At 36.4% G+C, this 17,450-nt stretch overlaps 1 protein-coding gene across 2 annotated transcripts; it reads left to right on the forward strand.

Annotated features, from left to right (window-relative positions):
* Nucleotides 1-1,777: 1,777 nt before the first annotated feature.
* LOC107792660 (stromal processing peptidase, chloroplastic) lies at nucleotides 1,778-16,983 on the forward strand. Of its 2 annotated transcripts, none has more exons than XM_075256540.1 (25): nucleotides 1,778-2,252; nucleotides 3,161-3,352; nucleotides 3,484-3,725; nucleotides 4,752-4,950; nucleotides 5,485-5,532; nucleotides 5,761-5,868; nucleotides 5,984-6,172; nucleotides 6,267-6,566; nucleotides 7,763-7,864; nucleotides 8,938-9,072; nucleotides 9,404-9,628; nucleotides 9,907-10,110; nucleotides 10,368-10,538; nucleotides 10,839-10,988; nucleotides 11,517-11,654; nucleotides 11,948-12,175; nucleotides 12,308-12,460; nucleotides 12,668-12,794; nucleotides 13,741-13,843; nucleotides 14,487-14,607; nucleotides 14,686-14,766; nucleotides 15,170-15,271; nucleotides 15,427-15,577; nucleotides 15,923-16,046; nucleotides 16,516-16,983. In XM_075256540.1, exons 1-24 carry the CDS (start codon nucleotides 2,073-2,075, stop codon nucleotides 16,012-16,014), a joined length of 3,741 nt encoding a protein of 1,246 aa, XP_075112641.1. In that variant the 5' UTR covers nucleotides 1,778-2,072; the 3' UTR covers nucleotides 16,015-16,046; nucleotides 16,516-16,983. The 2 variants fall into 2 exon arrangements, with proteins under 2 accessions (XP_075112641.1, XP_016470384.1); XM_016614898.2 differs by having other exon boundaries at nucleotides 1,825-2,252; nucleotides 3,155-3,352.
* The last annotated feature ends 467 nt before the right edge of the window (nucleotides 16,984-17,450 follow it).

Consider the following 17,450-nt stretch of genomic DNA (forward strand, 5'->3'; position numbering starts at 1 on the left):
GAGCTGTCTTTTGAGGTTGAGGGCTGCCTCTGCATTTGTATTCCTAGCTGAGCTGAAGTCTGCATTTGTTGAGGCTGATTCTGCACCTACATGAATGGTTGTACCTGAGTATAGAAGGTTTGTTTTGGATCTTTAATATAAACATTATAAGCTGTAGCTCCTTCTTTCTTCTTAGACTTGAAACCTTGTGGATAACCAATAATCTTCCAGCAATTCTCCTTGTTATGCCCCTTCTTCTTACAGAAGTCACAATAGTCACTGTAGGTTCTCTTCTACTTAGAGTAATTTCCAGACAGTTGAGAATTGTTTGGCTGAAAGCTGGATTGGAAACCACTAGATCTGGAGGAATATAGAGCAGTTGACTCATAATATTTAGCTGGAATAAGTGATTTCAATCCTAAATTTCCTGCTATGGCAGCTATAGACTTCTAGTTTTCATCATTCATAACCATAGAGAATGCCTGATTGACTGTAGGTAAAGGGTATATCAACAGTATTTGACTCCTTGCTTGAGCATAGGAGTCGTTCAATCCTATAAGAAATTGATATAATTTTTGTCTCTTTATAAAGGCAACATAATCTCTGGACTTCTCACAGTCACATGGAGCAGGGACTAATATTTCAAACTCATCCAAGAGGTCCTTTATCTTAGTGTAATAAATAGAAATAGATGAGGTACCTTGATATAGGGTTGAAATTTCCTTGTGCAGATTGAATGACCTAGATTCATTTACTTTGTCAAATTTCTCTCGCAAATCCTCTCGAACAGCCTATGCACTAGCTCTAAATACTACTCCTCCAACGAGCTGTGGAGTTACAACATCCATCAACCATGAGAGTACAATTGCATTGTACCTCTCCTTTTGTTCCCATAGATTTTCACGAAAAGTTTCCCTTTTCCATATTCCTTCTACTAGCCCTAGCTTATTTCTTCCTCGCATAGCTATCCTCATAGATCGATTCCATATAGTGTAATTGTCAGTACTTAGTAATTGAAAAGAGATCAATTGTGCTCCACTCATATTTGCAGGTCCAAGGTATAATGGATGATTGTGAGGCAAATCAACTCCAAATTCCTCATTAGCCAGAGTATTTTCCAATTCCTGCATATACACATGTAGCGACATTAGCCGTGGTGTTGTCAACAGTATCTCCCATGGCTACTCTGCTTTAATTGACGAGGCTTCGACTTTTTTTCCGATTTATTTTTCTGAATCTCACAATTTCACCAAATTGCGATGTGAATCGATTAAACGAGACCATTGATTCCTAATCTAACGGCTCTGATACCATGTTAATTCTATGGATTGAGCTATGCAAACCCTAGCCGAAAAGAAAAGGAAGAGAAAATGAAATGAGCTGAAGCAGAAATGCAGAAACTGATTCTGTTAAAACTGAAAATGCACTGTACAAACGACCCTTATTTATAAAAATGACTAACCAACTTTAGACACCTAACTAATTAATGTTAAATAGACTAAACTACTCTTAATTTATTACACATTAAGTTACCCTTCTCACAACATTTATCTATTAGGTTAATGGTAAGATATACATGAGAATCTATATAATAATTCATAGAAAATAAAAAATTAAATTTTTTATAAAACTTAAAAAGGTATAATAAAATTAATTAGTTTCGATGAGTTACTTAACTTTCACTAACTTTTTCTATATACGCTCCAATATAAAAGTGCAAACATTACCATCTAGACTCCAATTAAGAATAAGAATGTAAAAAAAATCCAAAAACGAGTCACAAAATTACGACTCTAGTCGTGAGCAAATCAATTACGGAAATTTCAACAACAAAAAATGGAAAACAAGAAAAAGAAGAAGAAAAAAATCTGAGCCAGCTTGGCCAAACGGTCACCACGACTTAACACCGACTCCTCCGCCCCGGACCACACCTTCCAAATTTACCGTTAAAACGAGAGGCCAATCTCTTAACTTCCCTCTTTTTCACAGTTGACACTCTTCTACAGGGACTTATACTTTTATCCCTCTCTCTCATTTCTCCTCTTCCCCATAAACCCTAGCTAGTTCTTCATTCAATCTATTGGGAAGAAAATATGCAAGCAACTTCTGTTGTATTCAATACCAAGCCTGTTCTAGCTCCAATTCATGTATACAGCGACTCTCAATCGTCTTTGGTTGTAACATCTCAATCCAATTGGGTTCAGCGGAAGAGGAGTATTAAATTGCGTTCTCATAGGCATTCTCAAAGTCGGGCTTATCTCATCCGCAATAAGGTATCGGTTACTTTTTTTTATTTGTGTTTTTTATGAGTTGACTTTTGTTGCTTCAAGATTAAGAAAGTCTAGATTAATACTTCTTGGTAAGTGATGACTAGGATTTTCTTTTTTCTTGTTTATTGTATATTTCAATTAGCAAAAGTAGTAAATAGCACTGGTTTGTCACATACTAGTCATCACTATGTGTTATCACTCTATGTTTCTTGAATTTTTTGCCTCTGGATTGATTCCTATGCTGAATTGATTGATATTTGATTAAAGGCTTGTTTGATTTATATTGTGAGGTTGATATTTCTGATTTTCATGTAAAGCGTTCTATATAGCGATTCCAATTTTCCATGATTTTGTGATATTTAACTTTCCAAATAAGTGATTCCTGCTGGCTATATTGATTAGTGCGTCGATTTATAGTTCTCATAGAATAATTGTGATAATTAGTTCTTTAGTAGGCATAACAAGTTCAAACCATGTCCATGGCTCTTTTTATAAAAGCTACTCTTTCCTATCTGAAAGAGAAGTTAGAAAACTGTAGCATCTGAAGATATATATATGCCTGGATGTGGCTTTTGAAACCATTTTGGCTTCTAGATGGCCTTGCAGCGGCAGTAGTTTGGTATACTTATTGGGTTGAGTGTTGCTCATCCATACAGATTTACTTAGTGAAAAATTCCTACAAGACATTGTTATTCGATATGTACCTTCTAGATGAAAATGCAGATGATGATACAAAATTTTGGACATTGGTCTTTGTCAATTTTTTTTTCTTTTATTGCACCCTGTTTCAATTTTCGTCTCTTTTTGTGGGTGGGTGGGTGGGTGGGGGGTTTGCTTACTTCTTTATGTCAGTGACATTGTCCCTATTAATCTTGTATCAGCTCTGTTAATTTCTTTTTCTTAAGTTGCAGAGTGTGCAGGGAAGATGTCTTCGTCAGAATGTGGAGCAATTACACAGAGCCAATATTTTAAACCGGAGGCAACCCGTTTCGTGCTTTCTCTATCCTCAAAGGAGACAAATTGGTATCAATAAAGTGAAAAATGGAGTATTTTTGGACAAGTCTACCTTCCAACTGTCAAAACAACATCGTGGTGATGTCTCTGTAAGTTAGCCTTCAGCAGTATTCATGGTGGCCTTTAAGTGGTGTAGCTTTGCTTAGCTTTGTATCTTAAATTCAAATTGATAGATTATATTTGCCTAGTTTTGATTGGCCATAGAATATGTCATTTCTAGGTCAAAGAATTGCAGGTTCCACGAGCAACTGTTGGCCCAGATGAACCTCATGCAGCAAGTACAGCATGGCCAGATGGTATCTTAGAGAAACAAGAATTTGATATGCTTGATCCTGAAGTAGAGAAAGCAGAGTTTGAACAGTTTTTGAGTTCTGAACTTCCGTGTCACCCGAAATTGTATAGAGGGCAGCTCAAAAATGGACTTCGCTACCTCATTCTACCAAATAAAATTCCCCCAAATAGGTAGGTTCCTATTATTTTAAAAGATAGATATACTTTGATTATGAGAAACTATGTGAGCGCTGAAACTTCTAATATTTGTTTTATTTCTGTTCCCTGTATGTAGTAAGTAACTTGTGATTGAAGTAAACCTTATCTTAAATTTCCCTCATTGTAATACACAAAAAAGATTGATCACCTTTTTTTCTTTTCCAGGGTATGGTTAGTTCCTAAGTCACTTTGATGGAATAAGTTAGCTTTCATCCTTTTGTTTTGTGTGTGGGGGTGGGGGGTTGACCAGAGAATTGTTCAGGAGAAAAGCTTATTTGCATTTTATGTGTGTTGATTGACTTAGTCATATCTAGGCTCAAAGTAAGTGTTTCCTGTCATTTAATGGCCGTGAACAAACATTGTTTATGGATGTTACTTCTCTTTGAAATTGGGAAAAGCACTTTGTCAGTATACATTTTTCTTAACCTTTCATTTTTTGATAAATCAAGGTATTTTATTAACAGCACAACCAAGTTTGCATTGAAAACTAATTATGCAGTCTGGGTGGCTCATCCACCCTCATCTTTCAAACTATCCTGATTGTCTAATCACACTGCTTTTTCTTCTTACACCAGAAAAGTGCATGAAATAGGATTGATCTTTTAATATATCCACTGATGATTTGAAACTACTGCTGAAATGAAATACTGAGAGATGAACATTCTTAGATCAAAACTGACTCAATAACGAATTGACCAAAACCAATTTAACCAAATTAAAATATTGTACAACCCTACAAGAGAGTAGCTCAAGTGGAAAGCACCTCCACCTCAAACCTCAAGGTTGTAGGTTCAAGTCACCAGAGGAGCAAATTACTATATATGGATATATTGTAAAACCCTAGACTATCCTCTTTAAGGGCATTAATTTAATTGCTGGCCTTTCACCTTTTTCTTTTAACACCTAAATTTGATTGTTGTTGTCATGCTATAAAAACAATCATGTGATCCCCGCAGTCTGTCCTTATCCGTTGCTTACTCTAGTCCATTTTAAGTATAGATTTGAAGCACACATGGAAGTTCATGTGGGATCAATTGATGAGGAAGACGATGAGCAAGGAATTGCTCACATGATTGAACATGTTGCTTTTCTTGGAAGTAAGAAGCGCGAAAAACTTTTGGGGACCGGGGCACGATCAAATGCTTACACAGATTTTCATCATACAGTGTTCCACATCCATTCACCCACTAGCACAAAGGTTTGTCAAGTTGTCATATCATGTTTTTGAGCCTTTGAAGTTGTGCTTGCTTATTTCATGATCAAGTAGATGCTCTCATAAATACAATACTCACACCTGTAATCAGTTTCTTCTTTCTTTTTAATGTTCAACTTCATCCTCTCTAAAGTTAAAAAGATCTCCCCGCCTCACCTCCCCCCTACAAAATGGAAAACTTAAAAGAAAAAAAAATGAAGATAAGAATAGAAGATATTAGTAGGAAACAAAGCAGAGGGAATGGAAAGAAATGGAATTTAAGAATGTTAATGCCTTATTGTAATGAGGTATTAAGTCAAATCCATATTGTAATATAACCAACTAGAGTAACCTGGTCAATGCTGCTTTCAGTAAACTTGCAAAGTGTATGGAGACTTAACTTGTTCCATTTACTGCTTTTTCACCTCTAACAATTCACAGTGTGATCTCAATTACTGTCTTTGTTATTCACATATTATATTTGTTGCTTTAGTTAGTTTGCACCACATGAGTTTGATTGATCAAAATTTCTCCCTCCAGGGCTCAGAAGGCGATTGTCTTCCAGTGGTCCTAGATGCTCTGAATGAGGTATTACTAGTAATTATTTTTCATATGCTTCTTTGATTGCAGCAATCTTCAGCTTCTCCTAGCATCTTGTGTCAGTCAAACTGCCCGCATAATAAAATCCTATCCCTCACGTGTGCTTCCTCTTTGAGTTTGCTTAGTGATAACCTTTTTTTTATGGCTGATTGTGTCCTAGCTTAGTGTCAGTCAAGCTTATGGCTGATTGTTCTAACCTTTTTTTTAACAATATAGATCGCTTTCCATCCCAAGTTTCTTGCTTCGCGAGTTGAGAAAGAAAGACGTGCAATACTGTCAGAGCTACAAATGATGAATACTATAGAATACCGTGTTGATTGCCAGGTAATTAGCAAGATGATCATAATCATCTTTTTTGTTTTTTTGTATGTAGTTCATTAGTTTGAGCTTCTCATACTAATAAAAAACCCAATATCTTCACATGCTTTGTTGATCTCAGTTGTTACAGCACTTGCACTCCGAGAACAAGCTGAGCAAAAGATTCCCAATTGGGCTCGAAGAACAGATCAAGAAATGGGATGCTGATAAAATCAGAAAATTTCATGAACGTTGGTACTTTCCAGCAAATGCCACCTTATACATTGTGGGAGATATAGATAACATTTCACAGACCATTTACCATATTGAAGTATGTTCCTTAGCACAGGGAAATGTTTATAAGTGTCATTTAATGGAAATTTCCTGCAACTGTCTCTAGTACTTACAAAGGAGTCTTGCTGCAGGATGTTTTTGGGAAAACCGAAATGGATAATGAGCCTAATTCAGCACCTAGTCCGAGTGCCTTTGGTGCAATGGCTAGTTTTCTAGTTCCCAAGCTGACAGTTGGACTCTCAAGCAATTCCACGCATGATAGGTCATCTGCTTCTTTGGATCAGGCGAAAGCGTTGCGAAAGGAGAGGCATGCAGTCCGGCCTCCTGTTCAGCACAATTGGTCTCTTCCTGGACACAACAACGATACTAAAACACCACAGATATTTCAGCATGAATTACTACAGAATTTCTCAATGAATATGTTTTGCAAGGTACGACTGGACCTAATTACTGCACTGAACTCGTGGCACATAATTTCCCATTTGGATTTTGTCATTGTCATTGTTATATTCCTTTTCCTTATAATTATTACTTACTACAGGCTACAATATTTGTCCTGGAAACATTTATAGCTTGCTAACTGATCAGATTAGACAATGCCATATATTTAATGGTAAATGAAAGAAAGTTAAGTATGTCAAGCCGTGATTAGATAATTGTACACCTCAGGTAACATGTTAGCTAAGGAAGAAACACAGTCAAAAGTGCTATTTCCACTCTGTTGCTTTGAGATTTCAAATGTCAATTTGAAGGTTCTTGGTTCCCCTTTCCAAGATTTCTTGCATTCTTGTCCTTCTCTTTCTTTATGTTTTAGAAAAGATGGTGCATCTTAGTTACTTAAACATGTTAGCCAATTGAAGTCGAACAGCTTAGAGAATTTCTTGTTCTGTTATTTTCAGTATTCAACCTTAAGGGAACCTACTAGGTCAAGATGGAATATAGTTTTGCATTCAAATTTTGACTTTTTTTTTGGGTGTTTGGGAAGTTCTTTCTTCCTTTATGGTGGAGTCTTTTCTAGAAGTTAGTTTATTCAGCAAATATAACGAACAATTGCTTTAGGAAAATCTGAGTGATTGTCTTATGTGTGAAGATTATTGTTTCTTCTTTCCCTGGTGTAACTTCAACCTGTAAATCTCTGCAGGTGTTTGCTATTGTGATTTTTTATGCAGTCAATGCCCTGTCCTGTTTATCTTTAAGTTTTTTTGGTCGGGGAGGGGTTGGGTTGGGGGTGGTGCCAGCTGTAGCAATAAGTTTCTTCTGACAGGAGGTTCTTTTTTTCTTATAGAACTCTTTGGTTTCTGAGTTTGATTTTTGGTGCTATTTGTCTATAAGATCGTAGAATGTTACCTTCTCACCCTTAGGGGTGCATACACCAGCCATCCCAGTAATGTCTGTTCTCCACATAGGAAGGATAAGATATTGCTCTGATATGATTATGTGAAACTGATATGCCTCTATCCATCTCAACTTGGTTTTTATAAATTTATGCAATATGCATTTCATTTATGGGTGGTGCTTGTGGTTTATATCATGTTCATCCTTATAGCATGTCAATTTCTGAATTTCCTAAATGAATTCCCTTCAAGTTCTGCGTTATCTGATTTGCCTTTTCTCATTCTTTCCCTAGATTCCCGTGAACAAGGTCCGAACATATGGTGGTTTGAGGAATGTGCTAATGAAGAGGATATTTCTTTCTGCTTTACATTTCCGTATCAACACTCGGTATAAGGTGCATCTCTGTAACTTGGGTCTCCCTCTTTTTATCCTTTTCTCTTTTTCCTATTACAACTCCATTACATTCTACCATATGATGTTAAAATATGCTTTTAGCACGCCTCAAATGTTTTATCAGCCTATATACTTGTTTTTATGGTTTAATCAGTCTGAAAGGACGTAAAATTCAAGTACTTATCCAGAAAGGAAAAATAGTTAAGAAAAAAGAGAAAGAATAGAGAATTCACCGCTTAATCGAAAAGAATTGCAATGTAAATATTCTTTATAATGTAATGTGCTGATATATAATCTGATTCTTTAAATTCTTCATCCTTTATTCAACATGGAATAAATAGTTTATTCGTACGCATTTACTTTTGATGGGAAACGAGTGGGATCTACTTTTGCCTTTCACTTTCCTCATCTAGAAGTAGAAGATCCTAACACATTGAGCTGATGCTATGGAGCAGAATTGGTTGAAAACTGATTAGAAGTTTTATTGTGCTGAATTAGCTAAGAGACTGGTGCTATGGTTTTTTAAAATGGGTTCACTACATGGAAAGAATGGTTGATTAAAGATGAAGAAAGGAGACTGATAATGCAACCATTGCCTCATCCTTGTTTATGTACTTTTTCAAAGTTTGCCTATGGACCATAGTCAAGCAGATTTATTTTTTGGTACAAGCTTTTATTTATGCTTACTTAAAAGATTTATTAAATTAAAGAGAAAAGAAGAGGTTTATATGGCTAAGGACAATATGTCCTTAAAAAGAACCTAAACAGCCAAATAGGAAAATTGGCATATATTTTCCCGGTACTAGTTATACCTTTTTTGATTTTTGATTTCCTGAATGGTACTATTTTGTTGAATAAAAGGTATTTTTATTCCCGAGAAGATTGTATGTCCACTATACAAGAGTTTAGAACAATGCTTACAAGGAAGACTTTATATCTACAAACTGATAGAACTGTGGTAGTTATTTTTTGTTTATTTTTTTGGGAGGAGGGTTGGTGTTCTGCTTTACAATGTAACATTTAAATTTCAATTTCTGCAATTTTATTGCTTTTCTAATTTGAAGAACTTTTCAGAGTTCAAATCCTCCATTCACCTCAGTTGAACTGGATCATAGTGACTCTGGAAGGGAAGGGTGTACTGTGACCACTCTCACAGTGACTGCGGAACCTAAAAATTGGCAGAATGCAGTCAAAGTTGCTGTGCAGGAGGTTTGTTCTGCTATTTGCTTCAGTACAGCAGTTGCTTTTGCTTTTTCTCTTGATAACTTGTTTGTTATCCTCGTTGTTGTCATTGTACCCTTCTTGATTATGATGTTGCTGATTTTTGTTTTATCTTTCCTTTACAACTTTTTCTGTGTTTTCTTCGCTAATGGATCAAGATTCAAGGCTGCTCTTGCAATTCCTTGATGCCTCCTTTCTTTTCGTTTATTCTGATGGGGAAATTCATTTTTCTTTATGCTGATCATATTCTGCTCTTCTCGTCTTCTTGCCTATTGTTTTTCTTCACAATGTTGATGATGCTTTCCTATACATGGTAAAGGTCCGAAGGCTGAAAGAATTCGGTGTCACAAAGGGTGAGTTAGCTCGTTATACGGATGCCTTGCTAAAAGATAGTGAACAGTTAGCTGCTATGATCGACAATGTTTCATCAGTGGATAATCTGGATTTTGTTATGGAGAGCGATGCACTTGGCCATACTGTTATGGATCAAAGACAAGGACATGAAAGCTTGCTTGCTGTTGCCGGAACCATCACTTTGGAGGAGGTAATCTTTTAATTGGTGCTTCTATACTTGCATTGGAATTTATTTCTCCACGTTGTCCGTTTTAGATTATCTTGGAGATTCCATATAAGTCCAAAGTGGTGCATTCGGTCACAGTTATTTGATTGGTACCATACATGATCTTCTCTTAATCGCTGATCGGTATGCTGCTCAGGCCATGGTGCCAACCATATTTTTGACATGTCTTGAGTGTTCAAAGCTGTTTCTTCTTGGTGCTTGAAGTTCTTAACAATATTTTCTATTACCTAACTGCATTTCAGGTAAATGCCACTGGTGCTGAAGTTTTAGAATATATTTCTGATTTTGGAAAACCATCAGCACCACTTCCTGCAGCAATTGTTGCATGTGTTCCGTCAAAGGTGCATGTTGACGGCGGAGGAGAAGCTGAATTCAGAATATCTCCAGAGGAGATTACAACTGCTATCGTATCAGGTCTGAAAGAATCAATTGAGCCGGAGCCAGAGGTAGATTTTCTAAGTTCTCTTATTTTTTAACTGCTTTCAGTCTCTTATTTTGTTTATGGAGCAATGGGCTTTTTTAACTGATAGTTCAAGGCACTAGCTGCTGTAGTTTACTTCAATTGTATTCTCTTAACAAATTCTAGATAGTTGGAATTTTTGTTTTCTTTACATAAACTCTTTTCGATATGTAAAGGCAAGGTAGAGGCTTTTGTCGGCAACTCATGGATGACAATTCACTATTTCTTCTTTGATGTTTTCAGCTTGAGGTGCCAACAGAGTTGATCACGTCAGAACAACTTGAAGAACTGAGGTTGAAGAGGTGCCCATCCTTTGTGCCGGTGGCGACAAATTCAGATATCACTAAATCCTATGACAATGAAACTGGGATCGTCCAAAGACGTCTTTCAAATGGTATTCCTATAAATTATAAGGTATGGACCTGTACCCTGTTCAAGTTATATTCGGAGTCTACTGTTTGTCCTGTTGCTGTCTTCAACAGTCTGAAATTTTAACATTACCCAGTATTTAGGATTATTTTAGGTCCTGTGAATCGAGTTCATAAGCTAATATTTTAGGTGCACCCAAATAAATAGGAATTGATACGGTTGAGAAACATCTGAGATCTTGCAACCAGATGAAAACAAAAAAGAAATAGGAGAGGAGTTTCTGTTTCTTGGTTTTTCTTGCTTGCTAGTTGCTCTAGTTTTTGATTGTTCTGTTGTATTTGGTAGATTACAAAAAATGAAGCCAATTGTGGGGTGATGAGACTTATCGTTGGAGGTGGACGGGCAGCGGAAAGTTCTCATGAAAAAGGATCCGTTATTGTGGGTGTTCGAACTCTGAGTGAAGGGGGCCGTGTTGGTAACTTTTCAAGAGAACAGGTTAGGATCCATTATCCTTGATGAAATTGCACCCATCTTGTCTGCTCTTTTGAATAGCTTGGGAAACAGCAGGTGTCTAATATGTCCTTTGTGTTGATCAAAGTTTGTAAAATGGAAAAATGATTCTGCATCAGAATGATATTAGACCCGTTCCCTTTGTTCTGGCAAATTCTTGCTGGATCTTGTACCGTAGGTCTTAACTTTTTTTCTTATGGTACGTTATGTCATTAGTCTTAATTGTACACTTGCTCAACTAGTAACTTAAATTAGTTATATCCAATCTTAATCAAAGACCAAAAGTATACACAATTCTTCTTGTGAACTAATTGGCTTCTCATATTATGTTCTTTGGACTTAGTGTATAATTGAAGATAACTTATCCTATTCATTTGGTGTGTTTTCACTTTCTTCTATCTGCAATCGAAGTATTATTGGGTGCCATGGAGTTAAATTCTTTGCTGAATCTGCATAGACATTGTCTGGAATGATGTCTGTCAACTCTTTTGGTCTTTTACGGTGTGTCTCCAGGTAGAGCTTTTCTGTGTGAATCACTTGATAAATTGCTCACTGGAGTCAACGGAAGAATTTATCTGCATGGAGTTCCGCTTTACTTTACGAGACAATGCAATGCGTGGTGCTTTCCAGTTACTTCATATGGTGCTTGAGGTAATAGCAACAGCAGCATATTAAGTTATTCATACTATCATTATTATTACTAAATACAGTTTCTGCAGTTGTTCTCAATGTTGCATATCACCCCCCTATGTGTTCCCGAAAACAAAAGCGGTGCCTTTTGATTACCTAGATGAAAAATGACAGGCCAATTTATGGTTCATGTGGGATGCTGCCAAGGTTTTATTGCAATTATTGGGCTAGTCTTATGTACAGTTGAGAACGCTACCTTGCTATTTTGTTGTTAAATAATTTTCTAACTTAAGTTAAATGTGGATGACATGCAGCATAGTGTTTGGCTGGATGATGCATTTGACCGAGCTAAACAGTTGTACATGTCATATTACCGCTCTATCCCTAAGAGTTTAGAACGCTCAACTGCCCATAAGCTCATGCTAGCTATGCTAAATGGAGATGAGCGCTTTGTTGAGCCAACTCCACATTCATTGCAAAGCTTAACTCTGGAAAGTGTAAGAGCAGCTGTAATGGATCAATTCGTCAGTGACAACATGGAGGTGAGCTTTTTCTTTACAAAAGAATGTTGATAAGCTTATTTGTCATTTTATTGTTTTGCTCATTTAAACATAGTACCTACATGTTTGATGATTGTGTTTCCTCTTCATTTGATTGTAATTATCCTTTGTTAGGTGAGTATCGTTGGAGACTTCTCGGAGGAAGATATTGAATCATGCATTCTTGACTATTTGGGAACTGTCAAACCGACAAAAGGTTTTGAGAAAGCACAGCAATACAGCCCAATCTTGTTCAGCACCTCTCCCTTTGGTTTGCAGCATCAGCAAGTAAGAAAAGATTTTTTCTCTGGCATATGTTTTTTTTCTGCCTTTCTTTGGATGATCATCTTGGTCCTAGGTGGCTTCTTGTGATATATGTGGAATCCTATGTTTTAAATCTCAATTCTATTTTGGACCCAAAATGTCTCATGCTTTTAGTTGCAGTTCGTTCCTTCTTTTTTTTCTTTTAAACTGAAATTCTTTGGTTATTACCAGGTATTTTTGAAGGATACAGATGAGAGAGCGTGTGCTTATATTGCCGGCCCTGCACCAAACCGCTGGGGATTTACTTCTGAGGGGAAAGATCTTTTTGAGTCTGTTGGCGATCTCTCTGCAAATGACCGTGAGTGTCTTCACCATATACTTGGATTCATTGTTGCACAAGTGTCAAATTGTTAAACTTATCACAAAAAATTCTGATGAAAAATTGTAAATGTAATCCGAAAGAGTCCCTACAGTTGCAAAAATATTTTGCTTTAATCTCGTTTGTATCATGTCTAGGGTTGAAAAAAACGATGTTTCGTAAAAGCATCAGTGATTGATGGTTGCGCTGGACATTCTAACTGCATTTCTCTCTTCTGTGGATTCATAAGCATACTAGATTTCCTCAATTTCATTTTGTGTGTACGTTTCGTTTAAGCGCTTGGAATTTGTGAAAGAAATTCAAAAATATATCAAAGCATGATAAATGAACTCTGTGATCGTCACTATACTTTTCAAAATATCAGTGCCTATGTTACTATCAAAGTTTGTGTCTCACAATTGTAGTAAGTTTGGAAGAAAAAGAATGAAGTTCAAGGTATTCTTTTGGTAACAAATAAAATAGCTTGATAAAAATTATTGTCTATGACTCTATGGCAGTTGTGATTTCCTAGTTGCCACCCACTCTAAGTGCTTATTCATTCTGCTAATGTGCATGTCGTGACCATTTGTGGAACTGGGGAGTGACTGTCTTTCCTTGACTTATTTAGTTGCTTGACTTTTGGCTACTCGTCTTTTTCCTTAAATACCTTTCTTTGCACTGCATCTGTTCAAAATCCGCTGTAGTATTGCTGTTATTGCAAATCTTAGTCTACTAATGTGTCCTTATAGATACTAGTTAATGCATCTTACAACATCCATGATATACAAGTTTTTCCGTTGACGCAATTCGGACCTATGAGTTCTCATACATCAGTTTTAATCTACAAAGGCTTCCTAGGAATGAAGAAGTTAATGGATAATGCTGCATAGAATGATATAAAATGTTAGCCATCAACATTAATTTGGACCAGTGAATTTCTTTCCAGATGAGTTGGAACAAAGCGATGTGCCCCTACAAGGACGACTCCGTAATCATCCTCTGTTTTATGCCATTGCAATGGGTCTATTGGCTGAGATCATAAACTCCAGGTAGATTATTAAATAACTTTGTTTCCTCATTATAATTTTTGACAATGCTAATATTTTTTTTCCTGCTCTTGATTTTGAGTTATATAAGAAGTCTTACAATCTCTCGGAATTCGTGCTAACCTAATGAAGAACATAACAAAGTAGAAGTAAAAGGTCTATATTGCGATACTACCCAGTGGGGATTATGTGTTGGCCGTGTTGGTACACTTACATTGGGATTGGTGTTGGCTAGGAGTCTTTGGTTTGTTTAAACATTTGGATGTCTTTGTAGGATAAGTGTGAGACCTAGTGAACTCCTTATTTATCTTAAGCAATAAATTTTTGAGTTTGGAAGTGAACGTGCCCAAATAGAACAGAATAGATATAGAGGATTTTTATAACTGACTACTTGGGATTGAGGTATGATCATTATCATGTCCTGATGGTAAAATGTACTTTTAGTGCCACTATTAATGGTACCTAGCTTCAAATAAATAAAAAAAGGATATATTCAGATGACACAGAAAGTACCCGTTACATGTCACCCTCTGCTGCTTTTACATTTCTGGTTTGCGGATGTTGAGGGTTGCTGTAACACACTACCTCAGTTGCAATGTTGTTTCTGTTGTGCTTATATTAACGCATAACACATTGATCTGTGCAGGCTTTTCACTACAGTTAGGGACTCTCTTGGACTGACATATGATGTTTCGTTTGAACTTAACCTCTTTGACCGCTTGAAGCTAGGGTGGTATGTCGTCTCAGTGACTTCAACCCCTGGAAAGGTACAATCTTTTTCTACTTGAGCTAGCAGATATAATAGTTCTGTTTTGTTTTCTCAAGACTGATCAATGTGCTTACAGGTGCACAAAGCTGTTGATGCTTGCAAGAATGTCCTAAGAGGTTTGCTTAGCAACAGGATTGTACCGAGGGAGTTGGACCGGGTTAGTTTCTTTCCTCATGAATAGTTGTTAACAAAAGATCATTTTGTTTCTTAAGAGGACCTAAAGTTGTGGCTGTATGCATTCTTATTACAATTCTCTGTGATTGACTTGAGTCAGCCTCTCACAACCATTGATTGACGGTGAACTGGGGGGGTTTTGTGTGTGTGTAGGGGGAGGGGGTTGCGAATGGCTCTGCCACTACGTGATTCATTTCCCTAGGTTTTATTCTGGAATTTGAGATTCCGGTATGTGATTGACTAGTTAGTAAAATTGATGTGAATTAATGTTTTTGAGTCTCATCTAATTTGTCTCTTCTCCAGGCTACATAAATGTAGATGTTAGTTAGACATCATATTGTCTACACTAAAATTCATATGATTTACACAAATTCTTTTTTGTATAGGCAAGACGAACACTTCTTATGCGACATGAAGCTGAAATTAAGTCAAATGCCTATTGGCTTGGACTGTTATCTCATTTACAAGCACCTTCTGTACCTAGGAAGGTATTGTTTTATTCTTGGTTTATTGTTCTCAATGTACTGTTTTATCCATGACCAAAGAGACATCACGTGGAAGCCCAGAGGTTTACAGTTTTATTGTTTAGCTACGTTATTCTTTGATATTTAACTGCTTCTATCTTTTTTCTGTTTGGTATCAGGACATCTCTTGCATCAAAGATCTCACTTTGTTGTATGAAACTGCCACCATTGAAGACATATATGTTGCCTATGAGCAGTTGAAGATAGATGAAAACTCTTTGTACTCTTGCATTGGTGTTGCTGGGGCTCAGGCTGGAGAAGATGTTTCTGGTAAATATATAGATTTCTGAATGGGGTTTGAATTGCTTTAAGTGTCTTTCACTACTGCCCTCCTTTTGGCTGCCTTCGTTTATCTTGATCGTAGCATTTTCCACTTCAAGATGGAATATGGCTATACTGTTGAAGGACACTATCATGGCTTGCCATTGCCTAATTTTTGTTTTTCTTCACTTGGTCCTAAAAGCTTTGTGGCCAATGAGTAATATTTGTTCCTGGTATTTATTTTATTTCCACTCTGTAGATATTCTACAATTAATGGGTAATAATATGTTCTGAGCAACTCTTGTCTTCTTGTTATCTACATTTTTCCATTGATAAATTGAACTGTGTGTGCAGCCTCATTAGAAGTGGAAGAAACAGATGAGGGCCTTCAAGGTGTTCTTCCCATGGGACGGGGGTCATCTACAGTGACGCGTCCAACTACATGATTCATTGACAAAAAATTTGTTGATCAGATAAGGTACATCTCTTGACTGTTCCATCTCATTGAATATAGGCATTTCTATCATTCAATTTCTGGGACTTTTGTGAAAGCTAAGCCTATTTGTGAAGCTAAGCCTCTGAAAGGGAAGTAACGATCTGACACTATGTGATGAATAGTTGTTTAAAGAAGTGAGAGAATAGTTGTTTAAAGAAGTGAGAGAATAGTTGTTTAAAGAAGTGAGAGATCTGACACTATGTGATGAATAGTTGTTTAAAGAAGTGAGAGAATAGTTGTTTAAAGAAGTGAGAGATCTGACACTATGTGATGAATAGTTGTTTAAAGCCTATCGGTTTGAGTTCCACAAAATGCAATAGATGGTGGAGTACTAGTTTATGTCATTGTCCTTATAGATTTGGCCAATTAGTCATTTTACATTATCAAGTTAATAGTACTCCTGGCAATGGTTTAGAACTTACATCTAAACCACATTCTGCTGTTTTTTTAGGCGGTAGGTTATCATACAAGTGTGAGAGATTTACACGACAAGCTAGTGTATCTTACATGATTATTGACCTGTGGCTAAGAGGAGGTTTCGTAAGATCTTTAAAGGTCTGAAACCTTCAGAAGTCGGAAAAAATAAGCAATTGGAGCAAGCCTCTATGATGGCTTTGTGCAAACAGCTAATTTCCTTGAGGGCAACGCAATAATTTGCAGAAGTGACACAGTTCTGATCATCCATTGATCCTCTCGCAATGTATCGACAGGTTTAATATGATAGAAGTCCAAAAAGAATTTTCTTGTTACAACACATGTTAATTAGCTGTTGCATCACTCCCATAATTGCTGTATAGATTCTATAGTTGGGGATTTCCTTTGTATTCGTTGATGAAAGGAAGTTGCAGATCACAGAGTTCATGTATTGTGTACATATATATAAGTGCAAATACTCTTGCATTCTTTTCTACCCCTCTCATATCATTTGTTGCAAAGGTTTAGTTTTAGCTGTGCATACTATGATCAAAGAATGTCTTATGGTATAAAGTGAATAAACTTTACTTTTAAGTATGCTTGTAGAGGCGTGATCCTATTATGAAATTTTGCTCCTCCAACGTTTGATGCATGCATCTAGTCTAAGATAGTTCTTTCAGTAAAGGGTCATGTTAATAAACTTGGTACATTAGCTTAAACCAACTCTTGAAAATTTTGCAGCAGTTATGATTTCAAGATCATAAACTCCGCCGGAGTATTTTATTCTAGTTTCAGATTATATTTATTTTCAATGAAGTAATAATACTTGATGGATGAAAAAGGAAAAAGAAAAATAAAGGGGCAGGAAAGTATTAATTGTAAGTATTTATTATGGCAATTTTCCTTTTCCAAAAGTCATAACTAATAAACGTGTGAAAAAAAATAATACTTGAATTGATATGTGTAGGCATA

This window comes from Nicotiana tabacum, chromosome 6 (genome assembly GCF_000715075.1).
Source record: "Nicotiana tabacum cultivar K326 chromosome 6, ASM71507v2, whole genome shotgun sequence".
NCBI classification, from domain to species: domain Eukaryota; kingdom Viridiplantae; phylum Streptophyta; class Magnoliopsida; order Solanales; family Solanaceae; genus Nicotiana; species Nicotiana tabacum.

What these genes read in the sequence shown, in the direction of transcription:
- LOC107792660 (XM_016614898.2), top strand. Translation starts at nt 2,073, where the DNA reads ATGCAAGCAACTTCTGTTGTATTCAATACCAAGCCTGTTCTAGCTCCA. An exon ending in ATTCACCCACTAGCACAAAG is followed by an intron (nt 4,951 to 5,484) that starts GTTTGTCAAGTT and finishes TTCTCCCTCCAG; the next exon opens with GGCTCAGAAGGCGATTGTCT. An exon ending in AGACCATTTACCATATTGAA is followed by an intron (nt 6,173 to 6,266) that starts GTATGTTCCTTA and finishes GTCTTGCTGCAG; the next exon opens with GATGTTTTTGGGAAAACCGA.